Here is an 18,212-nt window from a genome sequence, read left to right as displayed (position 1 = left end):
GCCAATATGTGGGCGGTTCAGACATAGGAAGTATATATGAACATGTCATGTATAAAGCTTTCACGGACATAGTGATTTTAACACAAATAAATTCTATGTCACCAAACTCTTGGGATTTCACCTTTTCAGAAGCAAGAGTAGAATTTACCGAAATGAGGACTCCACCCCCCCCCTTCGCTGAGGTCGATCCCGTCTAAGCCGCAAATTAGATTGCGAGGTATGTTTTTTGTCACCGCAAAATCAATAAGGTCTGGGAGCTTGCGTGAGTCTGTTGGCCAGTATGTTGCACTTCCAGAGGAAACATAGTCCTGTTTATTCTTCACATTTTAATTGCATTGTACAGTTGCCTTTCTTTGGGAATCTGGCGTATGTTATGGTAGTCTCCTGCGGCTAGAAAACGATCTCCAAGTTAATTGTAGAAGTCCATAATTGTCCTTCCAAGATTGAGAAACGAAGGCAGTAAACGGCAGCGATTGAAAGGATTCCGTTGCTTGACTGAATTTGTATCGATGTGGCCTCGATGTATCGATTCCATCCGGACGATCTGTGTAACATAACGTCAATATGGTGTTCGTTCAAGAATTGTGACAATTCTAGTTTGATATTGATATTTGTAAAGTCTGCTTAGATTATTTAGACTGTTGTGCTATATGCAGCTGTATCACCATGTTTTGCTTTTGAACAAGTGTTTGCATGGTCGTTTTCATGAATGACATAAGCTCCATCATACTTTGTTGGAGCTGTGTTTTGCTGTGTGGCTGTTCTGGGGCCTTTTGAGCGCCTTGAGAGTTAGACTGAATTGGAATTTCCCTTCCAGATCGTAGAGCGTCGGCATAGGAGAAGCCGTTGGTGGTGTTAAGTGGACCGAATGGGGACCTCGCAGCTTTGGCGACGTAGTTTCTGGCGTAGTTTTTGACGCAATGTACGCATTCTGTGAATTTCGGTAGCGTGTTGCGGTTGCTTGACGCTTGCGAATCTTTAAATCCTTGTACACCATACATCCTCTATAGTTTACCGTAAGGTTGCCTCCGCAGTTTCCATATTTCTTCACGGTACTGTCCTTGCTTGTAGTGCAGTAAGCGGAGTTGTGGGAGTCCCCGCAGACTACGCAGACAGCCCGAAGTGTGCCGTATGACCTGGTATGTCCATACTCTTGACAATAAATATTAAGAGTCATTGCACTGTACCGTTGCGTTTATGTGGCTCTGCGACAGTGATTTTTCGATGCAAAAGATATTGCAGCTTGTAGATTTTGTGGACTTCGTTCTTTTTCAGCGACCTTCTTTCTGGCTTAAGCTCGAACTTGAATTTCATATCGAAATCGATATGATAAAATCAATTTCTTATAATACAAAATATAGTACATTGAATCAATTGGACAAAAATGGCCTCCATAGAAAATCCTAACTTTCTTACTTTAAAAATACGAATGGCCTTGCTCGCGGTGTGCAGTGTCATTTAGGAAGTCACTATATGGATTCATTTATATTACGGATTTGTAATTTGTCTCCTTCGCCAAAAAAATAGGAAAAACGGATGTTAAAGGACTGACAGTTCAAGAGGGGGTTTTTCTACTTAACAACATTGAGAAGCATAAAGTTAAAAAGAACTTTATTACCAGATGAAAAAAAAAAGAATCTTTCCCAATTCATTTTTTTTAAATGAACTTAATTCACCCCAATAATCTTCTGACCGATAGAGTTGAAAGGTTTCAAGTCTTTGATGTTACATGAGTAACATGCGGGCCGTTTCGCGAACCTTTGTTTTTTTAAAGCAAAGTCTCGGAATAAGGGCCTATTACGAGAGAGTATTTATCTACTTCAGAATAAAGGCATTTAGACAGACATAAAGACATCTTCACAGGTGCGTTCCTGGGCGCGCTCAAACGATTTATTTGTGCGCAACGTACACCCAGGCAGATATGCTTTCATTAGTTTTGCCAGTCCGAAACTATCGAGTGGCGGTGTATTCCACCACGCTTTTCCCATTTTGGGGGTCTGTTGGAAGCAGCAGTAAAGACGCAAAACACCACATGTATTGAGGAGGATTCATATCACGAAATTCGTTGATTCGAGGATTTGAGGTCCTTGTTATGCCACAAAGGCCTAATCGTAAATTCCCTGATCAGATGTGCTTATTTCATAAATGGCGGAAATGGCACCCATCCTAAATAACCCCCCTTCAACATTCATGACACCAGACCTTAATGCCCCCACCTTTAACCGTCTTGATGGGTGGCAGGCAGTCTTCTTCTTGCGACAAACGTTCTGGGCGCTGTTGCAGCAGGGGTCCAAATGGCTCACCTCTGGGCCAGTAGTGTCTGTTGGCGAAAAAGGCCTGGTAAAGGATGAAAATCTACGCCTAATGAAGTGGCCCATAGCCAGAACACTGGAGCTAATTCCTGGTCGTGACAGAGTAAACCATGTAGCCGTAATAAAGACAACTGTTTAAGACAAATCGTGCGGTGTCAAGGTGGTGTCTGCTGCCCTTCAAGGATTTTGTTTGTTCAAGCATTGAAAACGATTTTAGATACAAATTCCAAAGAATGAGTTTCACATGATCGAACCAATGGAAATACGAGATAAACAGCATGGATGAAAACCGATCCCCTGAAGCCTAACACAAATACATAAGTGGTGCGCTTATCGCACTTAAGAAAGGGTCGCAAAGCAGGTCAGCGTGCAGTGCCTTGATTGGTAGTTTTAAATAGGTTTAAGATTTTCATGTATCTTTCTTATAAGAGAATTGTACAAAATAAGAACAGTTTTACAACGGAACTCATTCGGGTTAGTCCTATTTATTTGGGGCTCCTTTTAGCACTGTTGAAGAACTATCCTTTAACGAGGGGATGATTTAAAACAAGCGTTTATTTGTTTGTGCTTGTTTGTGACAACAATCAATTTGTTTGTTTTACCCCCGTCTCACCTCTTGGCTACGTAATAATAGACAACTGCATGGCTCGGAGCTTTTCTTTCTAAGCTTCGATTACTTGTGTATTTGGCATTGATTTGAGCGGATGCAGATTTTTAGACTACCCGCAGACTGCCGCCCACAGTAATTGCATGCAATGGTCTTAAATGTTGCTATTGTTATTTCTCTTAATATAAGTCATTGTTTACGTCTTTGTAGATAAAATGATCATAAAACATTTGCAAAATTTTCTTGTTAAAATATTGAATACATTTTCTACAGCAACGATGCAAAAAACCGCCTTAAAAGATTTATGCGTGCCACAAGGCGTGTCCGAAAAAAAGATCGGGCAACAGTATGTTAAAGAAATCACCGAGGTTTAAAACAAAGGCCCATAAAGCCTTTAATTTTGCTAGAGAATGATACACAGAAGAAGCTTGTTTGTTCCGACCTCATTCAGTACAATAAGGAACTACGCAGTGCATAGAGGAATGCCCTGAACCAGTTCAGGACCCTTCTCCTCAAGAGTATGAACAGGCTCATTAGTCTCCACATTTCAACCCCAATGATACTTCGGGTTAACAGAACGCTTATAGGACAGGCCGAGCCACCCGACCAAAAAAGGCGCTTAGTGACAAAAACAATACGCATATTGCTTTTCTGGATATCAAAGTTGCTTTCGACAACATCTTGCCATGCTCAACAACCAATGCGCTTACGGGACTACGGGTAGACAATCAATCCGTGCAGGTGCAATAGGTAATAAAACAAATACAATACAACAATTGCAAAAGTTTTGAATTTTATGATAGTGAGTTCGCTGATATCAAAGTTGCTTTCGACAACATCTTGCCATGCTCATTAACCAATGCGCTTACGGGACTACGGGTAGACAATCAATCCGTGCAGGTGCAATAGGTAATAAAACAAATACAATACAACAATTGCAAAAGTTTTGAATTTTATAATAGTGAGTTCGCTGATTCCATGAACTATTTTTCTGAATTTATTCTGAAAATAAAATAAATTTTATTTTTATTTATTTAACTTATTAATCTTCTTTAAAAAATGATTAACAAGCGGTTATGAAATAGATCGGCACAACTACCAGTTTTAAAAAAATGGTTTCAGACTGTCGATAATCTCTTCAGGAGATGGCTCAACAGTTTGATATTATCTGGCGCGATCGAGGCTAATCTGTATAATGGGAACGTCACAGAAGGGGCACTGGGAAATTTTAATAAAGTAAAGAACGTGGGCAGCCAAAATTTAAAAAAATGTATTATTTTTTTTATAATCAAGTTTATATTTGTATTTATTAATTTAAGGTTATTACCTGCCGATATATCCAGCTTGCGCCATCATTCCATTCCTATCATCCATCACTCGTTGTGGTTGATTATTTACTACCTTTCCGTCATCGTTTCCTTTCCAAGTTCCATCATCTTCTTTAAATGATTGGCTTCTGAAAATCAAGCGAAATAAAATTTTCAATTAATTAATTACGAACTTATAAAAGTTAATGTGCCTAAAATGTGCCTAAACGACTGGTTCCATAAAGAATTTAGAGTCTAATAATTCATGATAAATAATCCTAACTTAAATTAATTAAAATGCATTTTTTTGTATAACATAGTGCACTGTGTTACACTATGGTCTAGCAGACCATTTTTGTTGCATATTATAACAACACACCGCCCCTTTTTTGTTGTTTCTTTATAAGGGCATATAGGCCCAATAACAAAAGTGATTGTAAATTTATTTAAAAAACAAGAAAGGAAAGCTAACTTTGGACGGAGCCGAAGTTGATATACCTACAATATATTATTGCTGCAATATATATATTGCAGTTAAGATCAAAACATATCGCAAATATCGGATATAGTTGATAACTGAACAACTATATATATGAGCTATATATATATATCCCGATCCCGGCCGTTCCGACTTATATACTGCGTGCAAAAGAAAGAAGGGTTTGTGCAGAGTTTTAAGTCAATAGCTTTAAAACTAAGAGCTTTAATGGCTCTCAGTTAGCTTAGTTAACTCAGCTCAGTTATATTTAGTCAATAGCTTTTTGTGGTCAAAAGAGTGCAACGGAAATGGAAATGGTATAACTTTAGTGTTTTTAAAGATAGAGAGTTCAAATTTGACATGAGAGCTATTTTTGGCAACGACATGCTACGACATGCTAAATTTCATAAGGATCGGCCGACTATATCCCATAGCTGCCATATAACTGAACGATCGGAAATAACCCAACTTTCGTGTTTTTGAAGATAGAAATCTTAAACTTCGTACAAATACTACTTTTGGTCAGATAATCAGACCTACCAAATTTCATAAGGATCGGCCGACTATATCCTATAGCTGCCATACAACTGACCGATCGGAATTGACCCAACTTTTGTGTTTTTGAATATAGCAAGCTGGAACTTGGTGCAGATTATATTTTTGGTCAGTTAATCCGACCTACCAAATTTTATAACGACCGGCTGATCTTATAGCTGCCATATAACTGAACGATCGGAAATGGTTTTTGGTAAAAATATCAACTTTCGTATTTTTGAAGATAGAAATTTGGGATTTTTTTTAGATTCTATATAATAATAACTTGAGTTATATTATCATATTCTTTTAAGGATCGGCCAACTATATACGATGTTTGCGATATATATCCGGTTTTAACTGCAAGGGTATATCAACTTCGGCTCCGCCCGAAGTTAGCTTTCCTTTCTTGTTTTTAGATAATATTGATATAAAAAATGATATAAATGAAAAATAAGATAAATACTACTGTATGAAGGAATTTTTCTTTTTCAACTTTTGTAGGCATTTGTATGGAAAACACTGAAATCCGGTATTTTAAACTGATAGCTCCCAGGGAAAGCGTTTTCCGATTTGGTTCAAAATATCTATATCGTATTAAAATAGCAACAAATATCAGCTCCTTAAATTTCTATAATTTATCTTTACTTTTACCCGATCGTTCCTAAGGGAGCTATAGGATATAGTTTCCTAATCCGAACGTTTTTCATACTATATGTGCCTAGGATCAAATAATACCATAACGATTGGTTAAATTTCTTGTCGATATCTCAAAAACAGAGTTATTAATTAATGCCACAAAAACATGTCAAAAACCCAATAGTGCACTGGTCTAGTGTCAAGCGAATAGTATTTTTGATTAAACTTCTGTGAGGTGTGAGTTGGTTTGTTGCAATTCACAAAGTAAGTGGCTTAGGCGGCTATCGCCGAGCTGAATTCCAAGTTTGATTCTGTCTAGACGTACCATTTCTGAATAGGTAAAATTGGAGAGGATTGCATCCAAAAGCACCGAGTTCAGTTCAGAAGTTACTGCTACCCAACCTCGTGGGGGTGAGGCCGTTCAGTGCGCGTCGATCTGCCGACGTGCCTACCACATTGCATGTGTGGATTTGCTCTCGGAGCCTATAAAATTAATTATAAACATTCCGAACTTAATGTGGCAATATGATAGCTGCGCCATTGGAAATGATTCACATTCCAAAATAGTTGAGCTTAATCATAAGGTTCTGGATCTAGAATCCCTTTTCAAAAGCCTTCAAGCCAAAGTGGATCATGCCAATTCTATGCCTACCAGCACTGGGAGCAAAAAGGCTACACTGGCCCCAACGGCATCAAAGGGGGCTGTCCCAAGGAAGAAGCGGATCAACCCTAATATACCCATTGTGGGAAAAGCACCAAGTTTCGCTCAGCTTCAAGTGCTTTCCACCTTAAAATACTTTAATATTGGTAAATTCTCGACGTCTAACCAACTAGAGATACTGTGCAAGTTTGTCGCAGATATGCTAAACCTGGAGCCTGGTTATTTACTGGCCTGTGCTAGGCTAGTCAAAAAAGATTCTGACTTTAGCGCCCTCAAGTTCGTTAACTTTAAATTGGGAGTTAAATTGGGAGCAACATTCCCCTACACATTTCAATGATGACTTTTGGCCTATGTCAGTCTTTTGCTGACGTCATAGCCGGTTCGTACATAGAAAGCCTGCTAAGATTATTGACCTCCCGGGTATTCTTCCATTACCACAAAGGCGATCATCAAAAAATCCCCTAATAAGCGGCGCCGTTGGCGCAGTTATTTCTTCCTCCTCACAATCTTCTATATATCACCCCGATTGCTCTGTGCTGCGCTACCAAGAATAAATAGCGCGGACGTTAATGCTAACGGTTGACGCATTCTTCTATTCCACCAATACTTTGCTCCATTTGCTGATCGATGTGGTCCAACAACAACCACTATTTTCAAGGCGAGTTGTTTACATCTTTTCTTTACTTGTGGATGTCCAGCCACAACAAGACGATGGTAATCGAGACGGTGGCAGCGCATCACTGCTCATCTTATCTCTTTTCACTGGGCCACTCGCTGGTGCTGTCTTTTCGCCGATGAATGATGTTTATTTACCTTTTGAACGTGAGAGTTTAGATAATTGCTGCGCGTGGATGTGCCAAACTATGAATGCTCTATGTTTTCACCTGGAACTGGATTTGAACAGTTGCAGGCCTACTGTTGAGTCTAATGGAATGATCTTTGTGTCCTCGTTGCTATCTTGCAAGCTATACGTGTTGGAAATACCTCCACATGCACCAGTACCAGGAGTGTACTTTCATCATTACCACCTAGCCATTCAATTTACAATTTGGACCGTAGCTATTCGTCCTCGGACCCCAATAAAAACTTAAAAGTTCTATTCCAAGTCGGGAATGAGGACCGAGTTTCCGATGATATTCCTGAATTTTTCTGCCTGCGATTCTGATGATTTATCTTCATCGATTTAATCCTCCTTGTGAAAACGTGGCTCAATGACAATTTTAGCTCCTCTGAGTTTTTTGATCCTAACTTGTACAATGTATTTCGGAAAGACCGAGATGCATTCAGTACCCAGTGTGGGCGAGGAGGTGGTGTCATCATCGCTATCCGTCGACCTCTTCAGGCTACACCACTACGCATTCGGGGGGCCGACCCTCTACTGGATCTGCTTGCCGTTTCAATCCAGGGCGTCCATGGCCCTCATTGTCATCATCGTTTGTCATCATTGCGTCGTACATCCCTCCAAATAGCGCATTTAGTGTCTATTAGGCGCATATGGAAAACATCACTAGTGTTTTTGCTAGCACGTCGGACCCTAGATGGTGATATTTTAGATGATATTTTTAGTCTGGGCCTTTCCCAAGTAAATAATATTTTTCATGATCAATCTAAAATTCTTAATCTTATATTTTTAAATAACGTGGTTAATAGTAAAGAGGAATTATGCAATGTACCATTAAGTCCTTGTGATATGCTCTACAAGCCGTTAGTAATTCATATTGAGTTTTATAGTTTTTTGCCTTCTTCTTCACCCATTCCATATTATCATCTGAATGATACTAACTTTTCACTTATTAATGCCTCTATTTCAGCCTTTGATTTGTTTTTTTTTTGACGGCTCAATCGATGATTGTTATACTAAACTCTTGGTTGCCCTTATTTATCCCCCTGTGAGGGTACAAAGATCCTATAGTCTTTCATGGTATATGGTACAAAAGGTTTAAATAACTTAAAAAACAAAAGGGATACATATTTTAAACGATTTATAAAGACAGGGGAGCCGCGAGCAGGAGAGCTGTATCAGAAATTTAAGCGGGAATTTGAATTCCTTAATACGTTTCTTTACAACCAGTATATATCCGACGTCGAAGCGAGCTTCCGATCTAATCCTAAAGCTTTTTGGTTCTTTGTTAACAGCAAAAAGTCAAAATCGAACATATCTTCATCCATCACGGCGTTTCGGAACTTTTTGCAAAATACTTTGCCTCTAACTTGGAGCCGAATGTTCCTTGGAATGATAATGAAACTCTTGATAGCATTGAGCCTTTTCTCAATGTTTGAACATGGACATATTGGGCTGTGACCTAGTTAAAGCCACAGAACATACCGAGTCACAAACACCTGACTTGGATGGTATCTCCCCTTTCATGCTGCCCTTCTAGCCAAGTTATATAAATATTCATTCCTGCCTATAAAGTTGGTTCAAGTCTTATTTGGCTGCTTTCTCAAGTCCATTTGGACTTCCTCTGGTTTTCCACAAAGCAGCTCTCTAGGACCTCTCCTTTTTATTATTTTCATCTATAATCTATAAAGCCAATAGTTGCATTAGGAACAGTTACTTGTTACAGAAGGATATATCCAGAGTTTACTCATGGTGCTCCCGTAATCTTCTTCCATTAAACATATCAAAGTGTCTGTTTACCCGTTACCGTAAGGTAACGTAAGGTCTCTTTAAATCTGCACGCGTTATTTCATCAATAATTATAGTTTGGCAGCTAAAGGGGAGGTAATTAAACCTTGGTGACAGCAAATTTAATTTTTTTATATATATATAAAACGGAAAATAAGTTATAAAACAAACCACAAGAAACTACAATAGAAAACACAACTTTATTCCAACCGACAAATATCTCCGCCTACTTGTAGGCGTATCCAGGCATAGACCAGTAAGAACAAGAAAGTACTAAGAAAATTTAATTTTCTAGGAATTACAATAATTGTTCAATTCATGCGATGTACCATAATTTCTGACCCTATGCACGTGTGCTATAGAAAATGAGAGTTTGCCCACCACCGATTTATATTTAAATTTTATCTTTATATTCTAACATTTTGTCTGATACTGTTGATTAAAAAGAAACAAAAGGAAAGGTTAGGCACGTTTATACCACCTGCCTTTACAGAGGTTCAACGCCTGAGCTTAAAATATAGATTGGGAAACTCCAGCGTTGGCAAAGGCTACTAGAGTACCGTACTATCTATCGCAACACTCCCCACTTTATTATTCCACCAGAAATCTACCCATATTGCTTTATTAGATGGAACTGGCAGCTTCGGCAGGGTTAATTTTCTTTCATTTTTGGTGCCTTGTAATTAATATTTGAAGCCATCGCTTCTACGCCAGTTGTTAAGATTCTATCCAGCTTTTCTTGAGCTGCACTCCTTCGGGTAGGGGCTCCAACATTGATCCTCTACCAGTCGAGCATCCAAGCAGGAAATGATTCGTCAATGGTTGTCAATTTCAATGTGTCAATGATTTCTCGTTTTCGTCTTCCACGTCTTGCGCGTCTTCCCAGCTAGGGGAAAAGTTCGCATTAATTTTTCCCGAGTTTCCAGAGGCGTAAAGTAGTCCAAATTAACTAAGTAAGTAAAGTAGTCCGCTCTTTCTAAAGTAGGTAAAGGGGCTATGAACCCTATTATACGGTGGTTTTGGGACCGCCCGTCAAATTATGCATAATTGGCAGCTCTAATATCCAAAAATGTTGTAGTCTTCGTTGACCACGGTCTTGTGGTTAACGTCCACAAATCTTTGAATCTTCGAATCATCTTTGCTTATCCAGCTTGAAAAAAAAATCCAATTTGCGTATAAAAAATTATTCTTTGTCTATGTTTTTCCCGTCCAACATAGTCGCTTTTCCGCCTGGTAGTACTTTGCCTGAGCGTACGACCTCAAAAAACTTTCCGCAACCGGCAGATTTTCTCATGACGACTGATTTACGATGTCGGATGTCCGATATATAAATATCACCCTAAAAAACTTGATTTATTAAAAAAAAAACAGACGGGACTTTTTTGCGCTTAAAAATTCTTATAGGCGTAATTTTAAGCCGATTCAACAATTTTCGTTTTTAATAGTTTTGGACTGTAGCTTTTGAAAAAAGAATAGATTTTTAATTTTCTTTAAACAAAAGAGAAAATATTTTTTATACAAAAAACTGAAAAATGAAAAAAAAACAATAAAATTTTCTAATTTTATTCGTGTGTTTCTGATTTTGACGACATTTTTTCTCATTGTTTTAAATTATGCAAATTGTTGAAGTTATTCCGCTTTTCCCGAAAAAAGTCAATGCAACCTTGCGAGCCCTCCAGAGCGCCCTTCCATTGCGCTTGTTTCTTTCTTTTACACACTGTTACTCCGGAGTTTTAAAAGCTACCCGCTAGCATAATCAAATTTTATTATTTACTTGTGCTTTATTTGTGGAAAAAATGGTGGAAAAATTCATTAAAACGCAATCTAATGACAAATTTAATTCATAGTATGGTGTTTTACCCCTATAATTTAAACTTTATTCAATACATTTTGTTTTATACTTTTATTCCGAATTCGGACAAAGCTTGATAATCACAAAGCCTGAAAAATCAATATCAATTTCAAAACTGTTAAAAAAATACCTACTCTTGAGTAGGCCTACTGTATAAAAGGCAAATGATTTTACTAGGGTTTTACAAAAATCTTTATTTTACTATATTATATTTACTATTTACTATATTTACTATTTTTACTTTATTTTTTCACGCATAGAAAACTTGGTCAAAGCCGGAAATCTTTAGCTCCGAAGTTTTTCCAAGTAATCACACAACTTTTAGACATGATAGACCTCTGCGAAGGGGTAGAGGAGTCCTCATTTCGGTAGACTCCAATCTTCTTTTCGAAGAGGTAAAGTCACAAGAGTTTGTGATATAGAATTTATTTGCATTAAATAAATTTTAATGCCCACATACTGGCATCACTTGTCCGCTTTTCAATCCGTTTCGAAATTTATATTCAATTATGAACAGCTGATAGCTCTGAGTGACTTTAATATCCCAGAACTCACGTGGTCTAATTGAAATCATTTTCCCTCCTTATTACTTATCACGCACCACGACTTCGCCGCGGAAATATTTGAAATGTCACTCGGTCAAGAATTTTTTTGTCTCGGATACAGAGAGAATTACGCTTTCCAGATCGTTGACGAATAATTAATTAATTCTTTATTTATTTTTTGTTAGGATTGAATTATAATGGTTCCGATCCACTGGTAAGTGAAGACAGAAATATGGCCGTACATAAATTTAATTATTCTTAGACTCAGGCGTGCCATCCGACCGTTTTAAAGGAATGCCAGGCTTATACCAGGCACATATAGCAGGAATAGGGTATATGTATATATATGCCTGGCAGCCGCCGCTGTTTTAGTGTAATGATTATTTATTAGGCTTAAGTATATACAAATCGCTCAGTTGGTCGCAGGCCAAAGCTCTCTCGGCCGCTCGACTTTAAAGGGCCTTTCTTCAGAAATAAAAATCAAGAATAATTTGGTTATATTTATAATAAAAATCTTTAATTACATTTTTTTTTTTCTAATTTTTTCATATTAATAATTTATATTTTCAGGCTCTGGTTTCAATTCGATAGCTTTCAAAGGTGATTTGGGAGCTATAATATATAGTCGGCCGATCCCGGCCGTTACAATTTACATACTGAGTGCAAAGAAAACAGGGGTGTGTGCAAAGTTTCATGTCGATAGCTTTAAAACTGAGAGACTAGTTTGCGTAAAAACAGACAGACGGACATGATCATATCAACTCAGGAGGTGATCCTGATCAAGAATATATATACTTTATAGGGTTGGAGATGTCTCTTTCACTGTGTTGCACACTTTTGGACACAATCATAATACCCTCTGTAAGGGTATAAAAATTAATTACTCCTCATTTGCAACACCTTTGCTCCTTGATCATTTGTCCTTGTCTGCATGGCTTCATTAGGCGTCGCTCCACCACCACTAATGTACTGGAGTGTCATCCTTTGTCATAGTTGGCTTTCGAATAGAATTTCAAACCGATGTTATTTACACAGACTTCAGTAAAGCATTTGAGTAAATTCACTCCTGCTGAGTAAACTGAATCTCCTGGGATTTCTCCTAACGTGAATCTCTAGCTACTTACATAGAAGAACACAAAGACCCTTATTTAAAAGTGTATATTCCCACTACTTATATACTTCCATACATCTAGAGTACATCTGGAGTCCCTCATGGAAGTCATCTTGGCCCGTTATTGCTTACTCTATTTAACGACGTAACGACCCAATCAGTATATCAAACAGTTTAACGAACTTTCTAGTTCTCATGTATGCAGCAACATCATCTGCTTTGTTAAGCAATCTTCATTCCGATCTCGAAAATTTTCAAAAATGGCGTTTAGCGAATTATTTAATAATTAATGGATCAAAAGCTCCAGGCTGCGTATTTGCTCTAGGGAATTGCCATAAAATATTAAATAAGGTTAATGATCTTGGTGTCCTATTAGACTTAAAACTCATATTTGCCTACCATATTTCCACAATTGTTAATAAGGCTTAAGGTGTGCTTGTCTTTTTAAAAAGGTGGTCAAAAGAATTTAAGAACCCCTACATTACTACAAGCTTATTTAGTTCGTTAGTGTGTCCGATACTCGAGTACGGTTTAGGTTGGTAGATTCCTCAATATGGAATACCTCTTAGCTTGGTAAATAACAAATTACTAATAAAACGTTTCTCGAGCACCGCCGGTTGTCTGGGGCTCTAAGCTCTATGTAGAAATGCTAGCTGGTGCACTAATAGGTGCACGAGGCATTTCCAAAATTCTGAAAGACCGCGAAAAAAACCACAAAAATCTCAAAAATCGGATATAGTTTGCCGATCCTTATGAGAATATTATAATATAACCAATTCATTACGATACAAAATCTAAAACAAGTCCCAAAATTCTCTTTTCAAGAAAACTAAAGATATTTTCGTAAAATGTTGGTAAAAACCATTTCCGATCGTTCAGTTATATGGCAGCTATAAGATATAGTCGGCCGATCGATATGAAATTCGGTAGGTCGGTATTCCAAAATAGAATCTGTTCAAAGTTTCAACTTACTGTCTTAAAAAACACGAAAGTTGGGTCATTTCCGATTTTTTGGTTAAATGGCAGCTATAAGATATAGTCCGCCGATCCTTATGAAATTTGGTGGGTCGTATTATTTTGCCAAAAATAGTTTTCATGTAAAATTTGATGAAAAATTCTCTAACTCTAAAAACACCGAAGTTATAGCATTTCCGATCAATCAGTTATATGGCAGTATTAGGACATAGTTATAGGATATGTGCAAAGTTTCAAGCGATAGCTTTAAAACTCAGAGAGAATTATATTCTATTATCTCAGAGAATAGTTCGCGTAGAAACGGAAAGACAGACGGACATGCCCATATCAACTCTGGAGGTGATCCTGATCAAGAATATATATACTTTATAGGGTTGGAGATGTCTCCTTCACTGCTTTGCACACTTTTGACCAAAATTATAATATCCTCTGCAAGGGGATAAGAAATCCTAAAGTTATAGCGTTTCCGATCATCATAGCAGCTGTAGGATATAGTCGACCGACTTATATACTGTGTGCCATAAAAAAGGGTGTGTCCAAAGTTTCAAGTCGTAGAAACAGACAGACGGTTATGCTTATGTCAACTCAGGAGGTGATCCTGATCAAGAAAATATACTTTATAGGGTCGGAGATGTCTCCTTCACTGCGTTGCACACTTTTGGACAAAATTATAAATTAAATAAAGATACTTTAAATAATTTCAAATTGGTTGAAATGCAATTGATAGTAAAATATAAATGAACTTTTTATGATTTTTGTTCTTATATTAATATTAGGAATACAAACTTATTGCATGGTAAGACGCAAATCCCACAACATTTTTCCATTCCGCTTAAATTCTTTTCTGCTTCCCTCATATCGGCGTTAATTTGATCCATTCCTTCTTCAATACGATCCAGTTGCTCTAAAAAAGAAATACACAAAAGTATATTAGGTTTTTTGTGTTTGTATTATTTTTATCTTGTATCTACATAGTCTATACCCGCCCTGCAGTACTTAAGGTATGTCACCCTTCAGGGCCTCTAAGTGAACTCTCTCATAAGACAACTAAATCAGATTGGAATTTCTCAACTTAAAGCAGTGGGGGGCAAAACGCACACATGTCTAAAATTTCAGTGTATGCGTAGCAGTAAAAAACAATGAGAGCAGAGCATTCACTGAGCGAAAAAAACTTAGTATTTTATTTAATTTTTCGTTAAGTCAAAAGCTGGAAAGGGCACTAAAATAGTGTATTTTATTTTAAAAAAAGCTTTGCTTTCAACAGTTCTTAAACAAATGAAAAAACTACGCTTCCCTATCTAAATTTTCCCTAATTGGAGAAAACATTTTCCAACTCAATTTCTGGGAAAATTTGTCTTAGTGGAAATGTATTTTTTTCCCCGTTTTTCCCAGTTTTTTGGCGAAGAAGAACTAGAAATTACAAATCCATAACATTAGTTAATCCGTTTCGTGACCTCCTAAATATGGCACTGCACACCACGAGCGACGGCTTTCGTATTTTTAAAGTAAGAAAGTTGGGATTTTCTATGGATGCCATTTTTGTCCAATTGATTCGATTTTGTATTATATTTTGTATTGTAACCAGGGACCGTAAATAATGATTATGAGTTTAAAAAAATTGAAGCCCAAAACAGTCTCCAAAAAAATTGAAAAAAATTGTCATAAGTTAAATTTTCATGGCGAATTCAAAAACAAGATAAATTTTTTTTTTCAATTTTTATGAAAAAAATTGATTTTTAATAATTAAAATTAATTTTAATAATAAAAAATTAGTAATAATTATTAAGTATCAATTTTTATATAAAAATTACGCAATAACTTTTATTTTGTAATTTTTATTATATAAATTGGAAAATAAAAATTATTCGATAACTTTTATTTTAAAAATTGAAAGTAAAGATTGAATCTATATATCTTTTGATCCGTTGAAGCCACAACCAATATATATGTATATATATGATCTACACATCAATACCTTTCGGATGGTATATAATAAGTGTGTATATATGTTTATCCGCTTATGTGCCTGTGCAGTATTGGCAGTATTCATAAATAACTATTTATAATAACTATACTATAATAACTAACCCAACTATTGTTGCGGCGGCTGAGAAAGAGTAGTTCATTAAATTATTGAAGACATTGCGAACACCGACTTTCAGGTAAGATTTCCAAAAGATTAATTATTTTAATAATAAAAAAATAATAAAACATATACTACATTAAGACTAGCAATTGCTGCAACATCGTTACCGCTGCCCATAAATGATGTGCCAACAAGGTGGAGCTGGAGCTGGAGCCGATATCCGTGGCTACCAAAAAATTGCAGAGCGAACAGCTTTATTTTGGCGACTTTTTCAAGCTTTTGTTGGAGACGAAACTCATTATTAATTCAATTCAACTAATAAATTGTTGTAATTTTATCCACGCTTCAATAATTTAATGAACTACTCTTTCTCAGCCGCCGCAACAATAGTTGGGTTAGTTATTATAGTATAGTTATTATAAATAGTTATTTATGAATACTGCCAATACTGCACAGGCACATAAGCGGATAAACATACATATATACACACTTATTATATACCATCTGAAAGGTACGGTAAAAAACCATTTTACTGCCCTCTAAAATATTAAGAAAAGGAAATAAAACACATCCGCCTTAAAGTTTTCATTGCTTTGGGTGGAGCTAATGCAAAACCAAACAATTACAAAAAAATATATACGTTTTTTTATTTTTAAGTTACTTTTTAAATTATAAAGTTTATTTGCTTTCCAACAAGGTAGTTTTAGCATTTTGTTGACTTGGACTATAACGTCATCTTATTAGAATCTCAAGTCTTTCTTTGACTCCATTTGAGGAACTTTGGAACGACTTTCTTAAGTCAATGACATAACAGCATCTCGATTCTGTCGCATAACTCGCCGTGAGACATGTGTTAACAACTGCACACATCGTTCGGTGCCCTGTATGTGCGATGGAATTGCCGGATCTGGCAGTGGTATTTTAGCAGAATTGATGTATTCCAACAAGTGATCAAGTGGGATGAACAAAACAATCCAAAACAGTGCATTCTTCGCCCATACAGAAAATATTTTGTTAACAATGCTTTTCGATGAAAGAAAAACAGTTCGCGAAAGTGCAATAAATAAAATTATGTATTATCGCGAGAAATTATATGACCCAACTAAATTTAGAACTTATAAAAAGAATCGCATTAATTGCACCGATTATATGCATTTAGTTGACTTGGATAATGACATCTTATTTGAACCTCCATTTACTGCAAACATCCCACTTGATCACTTGTTGGAATACATCAATTCTGCTAAAATACCACTGCCAGATCCGGCAATTCCATCGCACATACAGGGCACCGAACGATGTGTGCAGTTGTTAACACATGTCTCACGGCGAGTTATGCGACAGAATCGAGATGCTGTTATGTCATTGACTTTAGAAAGTCGTTCCAAAGTTCCTCAAATGGAGTCAAAGAAAGACTTCAGATTCTATTAAGATGACGGTATAGTCCAAGTCAAGAAAATGCAAAAACTACCTACTTGTTTGAAAGCAAATAAACTTTATAATAAAAAATTAAATTAAATTCCGCCTTTTATCATGCCACGCCTACTTTTATTTAGTTGCTTAAAATGCCTTTGAATATATATTTAATTTTTCCGATCGATACCGTACTTCGTTTAAAAGTTACAGACTCATTGATCCAACTTTCATATATGAGGCTAAGTACATGGCTAGTTTGACTCTTTCTTTAGAAATTAAAAATAATTTATAAGTTAAATAAATTAAAAAAAAAATTATAAAATTTGTTGTAAAAAGATGAATCAAAATTGACTCCAAAATAATTGGAAAATGCGTACGTTTTTTTTTAAATACATTAAAATGTCTTAAATACCTCGAAATAACTTATGTACCTCATAGTGCAATCTTGAAGCTTCTCGGCGCGAGCTAGGAATTCATTTTAGACACATGGTTTCTTGGTGAAATTTTCTTAGAATTCTTCGTAGATTCCGATTATGGGGGACGATTTTCAGGATTTTTTGGACAGGAACAAATTGACCCGCCCTAATATATATTCTTGATCAGGATCACCTTCTGAGTTGATATGAGCATGTCTCTCAGTTTTAAAGCTATTGACTTGAAACTTTGCAGACATCCTTCTTTCCTTTTTCTTTCACCTTTTGCACATAGTATATACAGTAGCGGACAATGAAATCCGGACTGGAAAAAAATACTACTTTTTTAGTTTTTTTTCAGCCAGCGTTTACTTTAGAGTACAATTTTTTTAAGGCAATGAAATTAATATTAGTTTTCAATGAAAGTTTTTATTATTATATTTTTATAACAGACACTTTTCACTGTCAAATTAATTCTCTTATTTTTTTGGGTTTCTTTTTATGTATTTTAACTTTTAAAATAGGAATCATATTATCAAAAGAATCAAAATAGGAAAAAATATTGAATCGGATAGGAATGTTGATATTCGATTTTTCTGGAAATAAAAAATTATTATTATATTAAATAAAATATTATAAATTAAAAA

At 36.2% G+C, this 18,212-nt stretch overlaps 1 protein-coding gene across 4 annotated transcripts in view; it reads right to left on the bottom strand.

The window, feature by feature from the left end:
- Snap25 (Synaptosomal-associated protein 25kDa) overlaps nucleotides 1-18,212 on the bottom strand; it is a 123,550-nt gene that overhangs the window by 28,277 nt on the left and 77,061 nt on the right. For 3 of the 4 annotated variants that reach the window (XM_043211366.2, XM_043211369.2, XM_070279923.1), the window contains exons 5-6: nucleotides 14,437-14,554; nucleotides 4,247-4,375 (exon numbers count right to left, since the gene is read on the bottom strand). In XM_043211366.2, the coding sequence (XP_043067301.1) occupies nucleotides 4,247-4,375; nucleotides 14,437-14,554 (247 nt within the window). The remainder of the gene's footprint in view (nucleotides 1-4,246; nucleotides 4,376-14,436; nucleotides 14,555-18,212) is intronic. The other variant, XM_043211372.2, reaches the window with a different exon arrangement.

Source organism: Drosophila bipectinata, chromosome 3L, assembly GCF_030179905.1.
Source record: "Drosophila bipectinata strain 14024-0381.07 chromosome 3L, DbipHiC1v2, whole genome shotgun sequence".
Lineage (NCBI taxonomy): Eukaryota > Metazoa > Arthropoda > Insecta > Diptera > Drosophilidae > Drosophila > Drosophila bipectinata.
This window is presented reverse-complemented; position numbering and strand designations above follow the sequence as displayed.